The following is a 14,179-nucleotide window of genomic DNA, read 5'->3' as shown; positions in this document are numbered from 1 at the left end:
GACTATGTTCACCCGAGTCTACAGGGTACACACACACATGCATGACCACACATAATCAGCTCTCGTTATTGTAGCCCATAGTAGAAATAGATTCTCTCTCGATCTCTTTCTCGCTCTCTATGTCTTTGTCTCGCCCCCCTCTCTTTCTAGCAGTGCCACCCAGCCTTGGCCATGACCCAGACCCACATCTTTAAACTGAGCCATCATGCCACGCCATGCTCTGAGTCCTGCCGCAAGGCCGTGATTAAAACCCATGACTTCAAACTTTCCAAACTGTCAAAAACGCAGTCAGAGAGAGAGAGAGAGAGAGAGAGACAGACAGACCAACAGAAAGAAAAAGTCTTACATAAAGTCACCGCTGTGGCATCGACTCACTTTTCAACGCGTCATCTGAGCTGGGATTTGTGTCACTCAGAAACAGGGTTGTGTGTGTGTGTGGGTTTGTGAGTGTGTGTGGTTCAGATGGTGATCGGAGGTCTGTGTTTGCTGCTCGGATGACGATGGTGTTTCATTTTGTTTTAATGAGGGATGGACGGACTGATGGGGCAAACTGTTTTTATAAGCCTGGTAAAGGTTGCTGCTCAGAGTTATATAGTACTAAAATAGACAAAATTTTTCCCAGCACCTCAGCAACACTTTCAAATAAATGTACAAAACCATATTTTGCTCAATACCTACAGTATATGAGCGAAGGAAAGCAGTGCCTTTCAATCAAGTGGAATTTTGTCAAACAAATTAAGAATTAAAAAAGGCAACACATAATTGAGATTAATTGTAAAACTGTTATTTCATAATACTATAATTTAACTTCATCTGATACTCATTTCTAATAAAAAAATATTTTCATTTTGGTTGGTGAGACTTTGAGGGAGCGCTTGAGTATATGTGCCAAGAGTGCTCCCTGCTGGAGAGTTGCAGCATAGCACGCCAGTGCAGCCAAACAGAAAACCAGCATGGTTATCAAATTTCACTTCAATCAACTGTCAAGCTATAAACTGTGATAATGATCTGGAAATGTAAGGTTTAAATTGGTTGCAACAAGAAAAAAAGCTCATTTGAGAGCCAGTTGATTTTGATTATCAGGGTTGACTGAAAACAAACTTTTGTAGTTTCAGCTTAGATTTATTTTGACTTGATAGCAATGTTCAGGGGATTTATATGCTTAATTGACTGCTCGTGTTCAAAAAGTTTGGTCTGTTAAAAGGTGCAAATTGGTCAAATGAGAGTATAAAACAGTCAAAAGGCATAAACATGACAAACAAAGGGTTAACAAACATCAAACCTGAAACAACCAAAGTGAAGCAGGGCCATGAGCTGCAGGCTAGTTGTGGCAGTGAACCGCTACCCTCTCAAATGAAAATCCCTGGAGAGTCGGAGGGATCTCGGAGTACAAGGGAGACCACCCAGGCAAACGTTCAAGACCCACTGTTGTTTTACACATGTATAAAAAATGCAACAAGGAGGGGGAAGGGTGGGGCACAGATGTCAAAAAGTCAAGTTCAACAAAATGTGAGCGAAACGGAGAAAAAAAAAAGAAAACAGTTGAAAAGACTAAAAAGGGACACATGAAACCGTATTCCTACTCATCTCAAGCACTCATCAGATGGCAAATATTATTTTGGATGATGGCCATTTTGCCAAAGAGAGAGAGAAAGCCGGAGGGAGGGAGGTAAATGAAGAAGAGGTTCATGTACCTTATTATACAGTGGTCATGGGGGAAAATTGCAATCATCTGTGACTCACTTGGAATACCTTACACACTGTGAAAGACATTATTTTCTTCTAATATCAAGAGTTTTTCTGGGTTTTGACTGCCAGGGCCATTTTGACAGAAGCCGCTTGGGACCATCCATCAATTTTGGGAGTGAAACAGGAGTGAGGGTTGTGCCCTTTTGAGGGCGATGATGATGAAAGCCGAACTCAGAGTTGTTTTATGAAGAGAGAAAGTGAGAAGCGTTGGCCGATTATGCGTGTCTGCAGGGAAAAGACGAGGGGAGATCATAATAGCAAAACCCACGTCTGAACTGAAGTATACGTTTTTGTGTGAACTTGCACGTACAGCACATACACACTTGGTTTAAATAGTATCTCTAGAAACTGCTACCACAGGACAATCACTGCTCCAAATGTTTAGAAGTCACCAAACATAAAAAAGATAATTTTAAAATGTACTTTCATAAGAACAAATTCAAAGTGAAACAACAGAGTACATTTTGTTCAGTCCTCTGGGTACACTCACTGCGGTTATTCTCTATTTGCTTTGAATTTTGTCTTTAGAAAACATACACGCATTTTCACACACACACTCACCTCACACACACACACACACACACACACACACACACCTACACTCTCACACACACACACACGCTCTCTCTCTCTGGTCTGTTCAGTCTGTTGTAGCTGCCTGGCTGGAACAACAACAATGTATGAGACAAGCACTTCCATATGTGACTGCATACACATATATGCGCACATACACAGACACATACAGAAACATATAAGTACCTAACCATGCAAAACGCACACACTCATGCAACCACATTCCTCCCTTCAGGACCTTGAAGACTGCCCACAACCCCTCAGTCAAGTCGGTTTCGTATAGACTGGGAGTGTGTTACATTCACTGTTTTTATTTGAATGCATCATTGGCTCGCTGGGTTGTACAAAATGCCAAAGACAGACACAGGATAAATTGGCTGAGGGAACTTAAAGGAACTCAACCTCATGAGTTGTGAGTGTTTGCTATGCGCCTCAGCCCACTGTCCAACACAGTGATACTTTCCCTCCTGATAATGTCTTGTAGGAGAAACTATAAGCAAAAGAAAACTGCACTCGAGCATTACTTTACATTTGCACAATGATGTGATCCTGTGTAATCATGTGTCCAATGAGAAAGGAAAAGAAGAAAAGAAAAAAATCATTTAAAACAGTAAATATCTGATTAAAGAAACATTAGGCAAGAGACAACTTTCAGCATTTTTAAATACTTAAGACAAGATTTTGTTTCCAACTAACAATTTGTAACCATGTAGTAATAATAGTAGTAGTAGTAATAGTAATGAATTTTAGACACAGATTCAAATACTTTTGGTGCCAATTTAATAGCCTGTTGGACTATATTATTAAGTTTGTGGAAAAATATACAAAACTAAACACTCTAACTGGACCAATGTGCTGTCAATAGTCAGAATCATGTCATAAATTAGCAGTTTGGTTTCTTAACTGCTCCATTATGGGATTATGTAGAGCTCAGGTAACGCTTTGCCTGTGTGTACGCGTGTTTCTGTGTACATTACCGTTTTATGTGTTTGCATGCTTGTTCATTCCCATGTATGTTCGTCCGCACATGTGTGTTTACATTTATGAATCTGTATGCTTATGTGCATGTGTGTGAGTACGCTCACAAAACTCTGAGTGCGTCTTTTTAAGATTAGTGCTTGGAAATGGGTTTTCTCTTGCAATTAGAGGCCATTACCAGTCCACCACAAGTCAAAAGAAATACTCTTATTGCAGTAAATATACTTAAGGAGTGAATTACTGACCAACTATACACTCAAGCTGTACAGACCCTGAAAACTAATGGGCCAGAAAATAAATTGGGGGGGGAGGGGTCATGCACACATACTCTTGCATACAGATGCACAAGCATTAACACGCACACTCTTGACCCTGTGAACTTTTAACCCTAAAAAGGGGGTTTTCCAAAGTTGCAACATCAAATTACACACAAACACAAACAGACTTGTATTTCTGAAAGCCTACTTGTGGTTCACTGCAAACAATTACTGCTGTAATATCATAACTGCTGCAACATCCCTCAGTGGCCTCCGCTGTTTCTCCTCCATTTGTTGCTCTCTTAGACTTTCTCCTTCAATCATCAGTTTATTCTCTACTATCCAAAGATTTCTCTTCACCTTTTAAATTCTCTCGTTCTCCCTTCCCTTCATTTTCTCTCCATTTCTTTGGCTACTTTTCCACTGTGGCCTATTATGGATCTTTTAAGGCTCAACTGAGTAAAACCGGTTTATTACAAACTGGGTCAAGCTCACACTACACCAATGCCAACCTGCACACAAGTATACGTGCACAAGCACATGCACAAAATGCGTTCAATCCCCTTGACCTTTCCTGTTCTTGCCAACATCTCAAGTACACACGCACACACACACACACACCGATAGTCATCTTCAGATTGAGATCAGTAAAGTAAAAGAGTGGGTTTGTCCGAGTACTGACATTCACTCTGTTCATGGCCAAGTAGGATTGGCCAGTCCAAGAGGAGGGATGCAGGGAGAAACAAAGAGGGAGACAGAAAGGTTGCCCACATTTTGCTGAAACTATGTGAAATCTCACCCCCTCCTCCCATGTGTAGGGCGTTTAAAACTTAGCTCTACAAAATATTGTCAGACCTGGGGAAAATTGAGGTGGAAAATTTTAACTGCTGTGGTTAAACAGTAGACATAAGAGAGGGGTCACGGTCTCATTGAAATTCCTGAAACTATTCAACAGTTGACAAAACATAGCATCATTTTCATTAAGCACTGGGAAATGTTTTCATGTACCACATTTAAGACTGTCACTGCAAAGTAAAGTTTTGGTAAAACCCAAAAAACTTGGGTCCAAGTCCAACCCAACTTAAATTTTGGGAGCCAAACCCCTGTTAAAACCTATTTTTACTATACTGGTGGTATTAAACTATTGAAAGATAACCCGGCTTTTTGGATTAATTGATGTGTTCTGGTGACTTGGGGGCAGCACCACAAGCTAAAAACACAATACTTACATATTATCATCTTATAAAATTGTTTTGGTGAATATGTTGGCAAACAGGCTACCTGCCGATTGTAAATCCAACATTCACTCTTATTTTAGCTCTGTGTTGGTCTCCAACTCTTGAGGGAAATATCTGGCTATGGGTAGGTAGTGTAGAGTTTGTTGCAATAAAACAGCTGCTTGCTGTGGCTGGAAAAAAAAGCTGATGACAGCGGTGCAACTGAACCAAAATATCAAACTTCGGGGCCATAGAAACCAGAACAATGAACTGAAGGACACTAAACCTCCATAGAGCTGAGAGGAACTGTAGACTGTTGGGTGATAAATGAGTGACCCCAGTCATTTGATCCATTATTAATGAATAAATATTGTGTGTCAAATGTGAGGATGTATGGCTTTTTCTGTTTCACATCACAATGAAAATAAGAATCTTAGTTCGATTGAAAGTCGATGTCTTACTGTACACTCTGTTAGGAGCCATAACACTGTAGTCTTTAGTGTCTCTTTTAAACGCAGCCACAGGTGTGCTGAAAAGCATCCACTTGTCATATTGCGACCATTACTGGCCATGTCCTTGACTTTGTTGTGTTTCCAAATACTGACATTCAGAAACATTTAAGACAAATTATGTTGCAGAATAAAGCTGAGCGTGCTAATTACTAAATCTGAGTCAGTTTCAGTGTTTATTCACAAGATTCTGTTGAGTTCTGTCTGAGTGAAAAGCTCATCGTCAATTCAAAATACAAGCCACTTCTCTCTCTCTCTCTACAACATGTCAACATGGTTAGGCGAGGCGTTAAGATAGAGGCATGAAACACCGACTACCCAACACACACTTTGTGTGACCTCAGTAGGTTAGGTTACTATCACACACCACATTAGACCTTACTTTATTTCCCTGCTATGTCGTTAGACATAGCGTCCATCCCTCACGACAAGCATGTCCATTCATACCCATTAGGATGGCAGTAAATAGCTGGAGCCAACCGTGACTGGGGATAATCCGATTGCCTGATACAATGGACACTCAGGACAGACAGATCCGTTAGCAGCCAATGGGAAAAGGAACATACATAGACAAGCTACACATCACGATTATAGGAAGGCAATTGGTCACGGAAATGAAAAGCCATATCATTAGCTGGTTTAAATGAGAGTCACACACACACAACTCCACGGGAGCATTAAAACACAAACTCTTGTGTAAAAGATGAACACATACGAAGTCAGATCAAATCAATCCAATTTGATAAAGCTGTATTAAATCTCCAACACACACACACACACACACACACACACACACTTTCCCATAAAGCATACTCACGTCACGCACACGCAACCAGCCACCCTGCACATAAGGGCAGATATGAGAACCGGGGAGGTCAGAAGTTCACGAGGGGAAGAATCCATGAGAGAATCCCTGAGTCATCTATCAATGATTTAAAGTGATTACAATGAGACTACACTTTCACACACACACTTGATGTCAGTATTACAGTTTTAATGAGAAACCACCTCCTACATTAAGAGTCATCGAGTAAATTCAGGCACTAATAACAGTCAAAGTCATAAAGATCATATCTGGAATATAAAAAGCATCCATTGGCCATATGTGATCTTTAAACATTATAAAAGATACTGAACCACTGTTGAAATTATCTTTAAACACAATAAGAACATTTCTACACACACACACACAAACACACACACACAGTTTAAAAACAGATACAGATATCCAAAGAACTAGAAGTCCCTCCACAGAGCTTTATACAGCCTTGAGACACACCACCATCATTAAGACAACAGATTTATTCTTCTGTTCATTCCTCCAGAGCAGCCAGCTGGGTTTTTTCCCCACTAAATCCCACTTTTTCTTCTCTGTCTGTATATAATATATGTTTTAAGATTACACAGAGGCAGCATTAGTTGCTTACATTACACAACAGTTTGGTGCAAGGTAGGAAGGAAAAGATAATGGAAAGGAAGACAAGAAATGAAGAGCAAAAGAGAGATAAAAGAGAGAATGAGAATGTATAAGAAAGAAAGAAAGAAAGAAAGAGGAAGATGCTGTCTTCATCAGCATTTGGTGTATATAGCCAAACTACAGAAGGGTGGATTATAAAGTATATATTATTATATTATACAGCTATTAGATATACAACTATTAGAACAGACCTTTTAAAAACACTTAACATCTGCATGTGAAAGCCACCAAGAGCTTTAAGGGTACTCCTTGTTTAAAACTACATACACACTAATGACCGGCAGAGATGTACACATGGAACACAAACACACCCACTTTTCATATATTATATTTAGTCCTGAATGGGACCTAAGTGCCCAACCTTACAGTTGGGTTCAATGACATTTTATTATATGTGAATATTTTTGCATCCCTTAACAAATCCACTAAGGATTTGCATTCATTATTTTAAGGACCTACAGTATAGTTATAAATAACTTAATATAATAATAATAATATTTAACAACAAAAAGATTCAATAGAAATCTGTAATCAGCTTTGCTTGGTTGGTTGTGGGCTAAATACATAACCTGGAGCTGCAACCTGAAAATGAGATGCGTGTTGTGTGCTGGTTCAGTAATCAACAAAAGGAACAGGCCTGAACAAACATGCAGCCAGAAGTGCAGGCAGGTGCTACCATCAGCCTCTTTTCCTCCTTCTCCAGACACACAAGCTTTGTGGTAGTCTGCAAAGGAAGGGTCTCCTAAGGCCAGGGTCACCTCCCTGTAGACCACCACAGCTCTGCTCTGGCTCCCAGATGTTCTCTCTCTCTCTCTCTCTCTCTCTCATACAAACACACATACGCCTATACAGGGACTTCCAGAAAATGCAGTTTGAAGCTAAAAACAAACAAACTTGACCAAATTGACCAACATATAGCATAACCAGCCACAAAGTGTGGATTTGTTTGTATGGATACACAGACAGCTTGACCTGTAAATAGTAACTACTGCATGTGTTTGGATGTTTAGTCTTTATCTCTTTATCTAATTGCCCTGTACAGTTTACAACAGTTATATTGTTTGTTTGTTTGTGGTGTGTGTGTGTGTTGTTTTGGCAACTGTCAGCCTTTGACACAACACGAGTCCCTGTATGTAGAGTTGGGCAAAAAGTGTGTGTGTGTGTGTGTGTGTGTGTGGTGTGTGTGTGTGTGTGTGTGTGCGTGCGTGTGTGTACACATGTGTATGACTCCCAGCACATATGTGAGTCAGTGCCTGTGCACTTGTTGAGTAAATGATCTATTCCTGGATCTGTCAAGGAAAAAGGGGGGGAGTTGAGGCGGACCGTTTGGATGCTGATCAGGATAGACGTGTGTGTATGTGCGTGGTGGTTGCTGGTGGAGGAGGGCAGTGGAATCCACACCAGACCATCTATTATAATGACAGGAAGCAGGAAGTACAACCCCTTCACAGTCACATGGCTGCCAGCTGTCTTGGCAACTAAAAGAAGGAAGATAGAGATGATGATAGGGAGTGTGTGTTTGTGTGTGTGTGTGTGTTATATATACAGTTTATATATCTATTAATTTATTTATATTTATATATACATATATATGTATGTATGTATGTATATGTCTGACAGTCAGTTTGTGTGTAAAGCGTGTAGGTAGAGTAGCATTTGTATGTGCATTCCTACATGTGAAGATGACATTTCTCAGTGGTATATCTGCATTTGCAAAGAGAACAAAGGCTTGAAGTTCAATTTAGTGGAAGAACTACTGTCATCCATCCAGATCTCCATTGTCTTTCTCCTCCAATACAAACATAATCAAATGTATATGCCTTGAATTTACAACAGCCAACGTTAAGCCAAATCCAGTGCAGGACTAACCTCAGTTTTCACCATATGGATGTGTTTAGTAACTGCAGCTCAGTACAGATGTGCACGCCCTCTTGCAGAGACACACATATGCACACATACCCTCACACGCAAAAACACATACATACACACAGATGGACAAAAACACACAGTTTTTTCTTGTTCACCGTTTCTTCCCAGACCAAATAGTGATGGAATGAATGACAGCTCTCCCTATTCAGCAATACTAAATTGGCCATAATGGTAATATATACAATTTAAAAACGTAATGATTTAAAGAATATGTAAACACACATGCACAAATATATATTATTGTGTGCATACTACACATACACACAAGGAATCATCCTAGCTAACTTTCATCTGTCAGCCTTTAAGTCACTCCAGGTTTACATGTAAGCTGTGAACTGGCTAACCGAAGGAGTATCAAATTCAACCACACAACGACGACAACCATTGCAACATGAAACCTTTGGTTTCTTCTTGTGACCTCTGGTGCCACATGGACCGTGAAAACAGCTTGAATCTTATACTACAGATCATATGGAAGAGGAGTTACTCATGCACACATACACACACACACACACAAATACTCACCTTCAGATAGGTGGGCCGTGTGTGGTGTCTGTGTCTCCTTGCAGTAAGAGACCACCTCTTTGGGAAGGAAGTCTACCTGTGTGATCTTAGAAGCCCCAAGCCTCAACATCCTGCGCCTGGGTAACAGAGACAAGATGTTCCTATTAGCATAGTTACATTGTGCATTAAACCAAAATTGTCCTACATATAATACACTATGTTTCCATCTGAATCAAAGCAATGAATAACATGTAGAGTCTTGTGCCTGTAGCTCAATATTCAGGGTCATTAGAGTAATTGACCCTTTATATGGACTATCAAATTAGACTATTAATAAGTGCCATGCAATGCCAAATAAGATGTATTGCAGTATTTTTTTTTTTTTGTCAGACAGTGAACAAGAGCAGAGAAGGAAGATGTACCCGAGCTCAGAATCAGCTTGCAGCTGCAGCACAGAGGGGTCTGTGTCCCACTGCAGCGTCCTAATGTCACCAACGGGGTGGGGTGGGGGGAGCAAAAGAGGACATGCATGTTTACAAACAAGACACATTAAAACAAAGACACAAACACTGGCCCACATGTATGCGCGCACACACACACACTCACCCACAGACCACTTATCTAGAGAACAGCTTAACACAGGAATTCCCATCGAATATCATGCAGGCACTGTTAATGGAAAAATGTTTAAATAAGTGGATATAGCGTGGGAGAGCTATGCATTAGGGAGACATTATATTTCATTACGCTTCAATGTACTCTGATTATTTAAAGATCTCTGCTCATCTCTTGTAATAGATTTCTTGGTCTTCTGTCAGGAATCTACAAGATGAAAATACCAATACATTTATAGACAAAAAATGTTCCATTGTTGTGTGGAAGATTTGATTGTTTCTCTCATCTGCAGCCTCCAGTTTTAGCAACATGTATGACATTAATGTTGTTTTTTATGTTTGTATGCCATAAGACATTCTGTGTAATGTATCATATGCAAATTTGTGCCAAAGGATATATGAAAACCACAAACAATGTACCAGCAACATGATGATTTCCACCTCACAACATAAATCATCTATGTACATATTCACATAACATTCAGCGTATGAAAATCAAAATAAAATGCGTTTTTAAGGATCAACACACATGACAAGGTAGTTGCCATGCATGATCAACGAGTTTGACACACCACGGGGAAATTGCTAAGCTCATTCAGTGCATTAGAATGGTTCTCCGGCAGTTATAACCTGCTTTATATTGGGGAGGTGGGAATCGCTCGCTTGCAGGGAAATCAAACAGCAAGTGAAACCTAGAGAGTTTTATGGCAACTTGGTTGAAATGTACCCGCTGTGAAAGGATACCGCTTCCAACACCACTACACTTTTTGATGATACCTTTTAGGGCCAGTGAACACGCCCATTAGACCTTCAGCTTGTGCCACACAGAGCCAGGTGAGAGTGGCAAGGCATTTCTTAAGCCTGACAGACCGGCTGTTTTACAGTAACAGCGATGACACTTTAAGCAGCAGATTGTCAACTCTGTGAAGGCTGAAATGACTTGTGTGGCTCAACTCATGCAAGGGGAAATCTTTCGAGCTGGCGTTTAGGGAGACAGTGGGGCTTCAGACAAGCACAGACAGGAAGTCACCCGAGGAGAGCAGAGGAACGAAGCAAAGAGGGGCACTGCGCTGTTTTGATCTTGTAAATCATGATGGGAACACATTGCTAAGACCACTGACAACACTGTGGGTGGCTCTCTGTGTTCACATGAGGGTAAACTCAACTAAAGAAAAGACGGGTGTGGGGTTCCTGGGTTTGACGTGAAAATGCTTACCTTGAGCTCTGTGCTTGGGACTTGTTTTTAGAGAAACCTGACCTAAGAAGGGACACACACATACACAGCCACAAATGGAGAAGCTCAAAATGGCATGCCATCATCCAGGGTGGATTTGGGGGGGAAAACAAATATTTCATTCCAGGCACTAACTCACCAATTTGTAAAATCCAATTTGTAAAAGCTAAAAAGAAACAAAAAGTCTTATACAGTATAAGAGAATTTATTTCTGCTAGGGACTTTATTGAGTTCCCACACATTCTTCATCCCCAATTCCACCCCTGGCCACACCAGAACAACACATCACTAATGACCTCTGAGGGCATCACTCACACACTGACCTCTACAGTCAGATGCCATTAAAAAGCAAATGGAAAGTGCTTGATGACCACTCTCTTCTCAACTGCAAGTTTAATTCACCAGAGCAGCCATGTGTAGAACTTAAAGGTAAATAGTTGCGCTACTGGTCTAGTGTGTTATGGATATGTAAGCATTCTCTCTACTCAAGGGAACAGTGACAGAAGAGGAAATTATATTTTGTCACTTGTGCTCAAATCAGCTACATGCCTTAACAAATCTAAAAATGTAAGGTGAATGCACATTAGGCTCTATGTAGAATATTCCATTAGCTTGCTCACTAAGGCTGCTTTCTGAAGTTTCAACCAAGTAATAGATAATATCTGGCTATTTGCAAATCTCGCTCTCATTTTCAAACTAGCAACTAACAGACCTTATGTCAACATCAAATCAAACTTCTCAGGACTAGTTATGAGAAGCAATAAGCTGTACAGTGGTCATCAAAACACCGGATGCCATGACAAGTGACAGATACAACATTCAGGCACCTCACCATTAGTGCCACTCATCCTTACCTAAACCTGTTGTGCCAATGACGAGAAAGGAGACAGAAAATATGTCAAAAGTATCCAGAAATATCCGCAGCCCAAAGCAACTTCACATTTTTATCATTTTTAGGCCACATGATTCTTTCGAGTTTAAGACTCGGGCACTGCAAACAGTTTATGGGTAACCTCTTAAAAAGCATGCCCGGTAAGAGTGAGCAAAACCTTCTAGTGTGAGATTTCTTTCACATGAGTATCTAATACTTCTTTTAGCTTTAGATTATAATGTGAAAAGAATGTGCAGTATTGTCAGTGAGCTTTGGAGTTTCAAAAAGGATCTTTCTTTACCCAAGCCCAAGAAAAGTTAAAAAACCTTCTGACATTGAACTCGGGTATGAAGTGTGTGGTTTGGACCTACCTGCTTGCTGCTCCTCCATCAGCTGAATCCTGGCTCCCCGTCTCACTGGGCGTGCTCACTGATTTGGAGGGTGACACTGGGGTCGGGACTAAATAATGAAAATAACATGAATCTAACATTAAAGGCTGCAAAGAATGGACTGCTCAAAAAAATTGGGATGAAAAGAAATGAAGTAAAACGAGTGATGGACAAATAAAATAAATGATTAAAAGAAAGGAGAGGGAAGGCAGGGCATCAAACGCATTGTTGGTTTTGTATTTATTATCAATTTGTGCTCAGCTTTATTTCCAGATGCATTATAAATAACTTCGGCTAATAACAGGCATAGCAGTGACCCAGTTTTGAGGTGTTTAGGGTGTTGTTACAACTTCGGACCACTAGAGAACAGTGCTTCCAAAAGCTTGCTGGAAGTGACAGACGCCCTGGGGATTCAACCTACACTAGTCTATCAGATTTGTGCACAAGTAAAGGGAAGACATTTGATTTCTAATCAATTATTTCAATCACATTTCAGAGTAGTAGTAGATATAGTATTCATGTCTGAATATCCTATTACAAGATGTGATACACTCAAGGTACACAGACAACAGAAAAGGATGGTAAAAGGGAGTGGTTATTGAAGTGACACGTCAAAGTAAAAATGTTCAGCACAGTCCAAACACAACATGCAAAAGAAATCATGGAATCAACATGGGATGAAATGTGATGAAAGCTACTATTAAAAAAAATTAAAACATAAGTACTATAATATTAAGAGACATGGCAACACAGATATTAACCTACTTTAGTTATCTGATCACTTTATTATCAGTTAGGCAGAAATTGGACTGAAATGTTTCAGCAAATTACAATTACATTAAGTGTGTAGTGTGTGGGTGCCTGGTTAGATCAGTCGGTAGAGCTGGCGACTCATGTGTTGCTGCAGCGGCCCGGGTTCTAATCCGACCTGCGGCCCTTTGCTGCGTGTCATCCCCTCTCTCTCTACCCACCTTTCCTGTTGATCTTCAGCTGTCTCTGTCTAATAAAGGCATGAAAAAGGCCCAAAAAAATAAAAAAAAATTTGGTGAGCCAATTTTAAACACCTCCAGGATTTAAAGTTGTGCTCCTCATACATACTCATTGAATGGTGTGACCGTGGTATGCCTTCAAAAATCTACCTTGACATGACAATGGAAACTCTAACCCTGGCCTAAACGCATCAAACTGCCAATATTCAGTCGCTGTCATAGCGTCAACTACTGGCAACAGGAAGTGAGCCTTGTGTGGCGATTGTGATGTGATTTCTGTGAAATTTGTAGCTTGGTGTTGTCATGATGTACTGGTGCGTGACCCGATGGCAGCACACCCCGACATGCACCGAGTGCGAGGGCCCGACCATCACTGCTTGCGGTTTTAATTTAAATTTTTACTGTGAAACAAAACATCTAGTAAAAAGTACTAAGGGAAGGGATGTTTCTGTAACTTACAAAACTAAGTTAGTTACTTAGTTATTGATTGAATGCGTTTCATTATTTTTTTTAAATAACTTGCATTACAGTGTAATTTCCATCCATGCTGGTAAAGGAAAATCGGTATTGCTTCCATGTTGGTTTCATGGTTTTGGTGTTTTGTTGTTACAGCATGATCAATACACATTTCTCCCAAAAACACATTTAAAAGTGAGACAAAAACTTCATTAATGCAAGACAATTTTCAAGACCTGTCAAAATTATATTTAAGACATTTTAAAGCTAAGACTATTAGATTTTTAGACTTTTTAAGAACCCACGGAGACCTGTACAATTCATAGTATAAGTCTGGTGCACTTTTTATTATAAAAAAATCCCTGATATTTCCTTCTTCCTCTGTACCATAGAGCTCCATTGTTGTCCAAAAACCATTAAAAACACATCAGTG

At 40.1% G+C, this 14,179-nt stretch overlaps 1 protein-coding gene across 1 annotated transcript in view; it reads right to left on the bottom strand.

The window, feature by feature from the left end:
- The window catches only part of LOC118343208 (cytoplasmic dynein 1 intermediate chain 1), a 50,363-nt gene that overhangs the window by 31,335 nt on the left and 4,849 nt on the right, over window positions 1–14,179 (bottom strand). Inside the window, exons 4-7 of the mRNA XM_035681963.1 lie at window positions 12,284–12,371; window positions 11,024–11,065; window positions 9,616–9,675; window positions 9,215–9,330 (exon numbers count right to left, since the gene is read on the bottom strand). Of these exons, the coding sequence (XP_035537856.1) occupies window positions 9,215–9,330; window positions 9,616–9,675; window positions 11,024–11,065; window positions 12,284–12,371 (306 nt within the window). The remainder of the gene's footprint in view (window positions 1–9,214; window positions 9,331–9,615; window positions 9,676–11,023; window positions 11,066–12,283; window positions 12,372–14,179) is intronic.

The sequence above is a fragment of the Morone saxatilis genome, unplaced genomic scaffold (assembly GCF_004916995.1).
Source record: "Morone saxatilis isolate NCDOM2014 unplaced genomic scaffold, NCSU_SB_2.0 Contig9, whole genome shotgun sequence".
In the NCBI taxonomy this organism is placed as follows: Eukaryota; Metazoa; Chordata; class Actinopteri; family Moronidae; genus Morone; species Morone saxatilis.
This window is presented reverse-complemented; position numbering and strand designations above follow the sequence as displayed.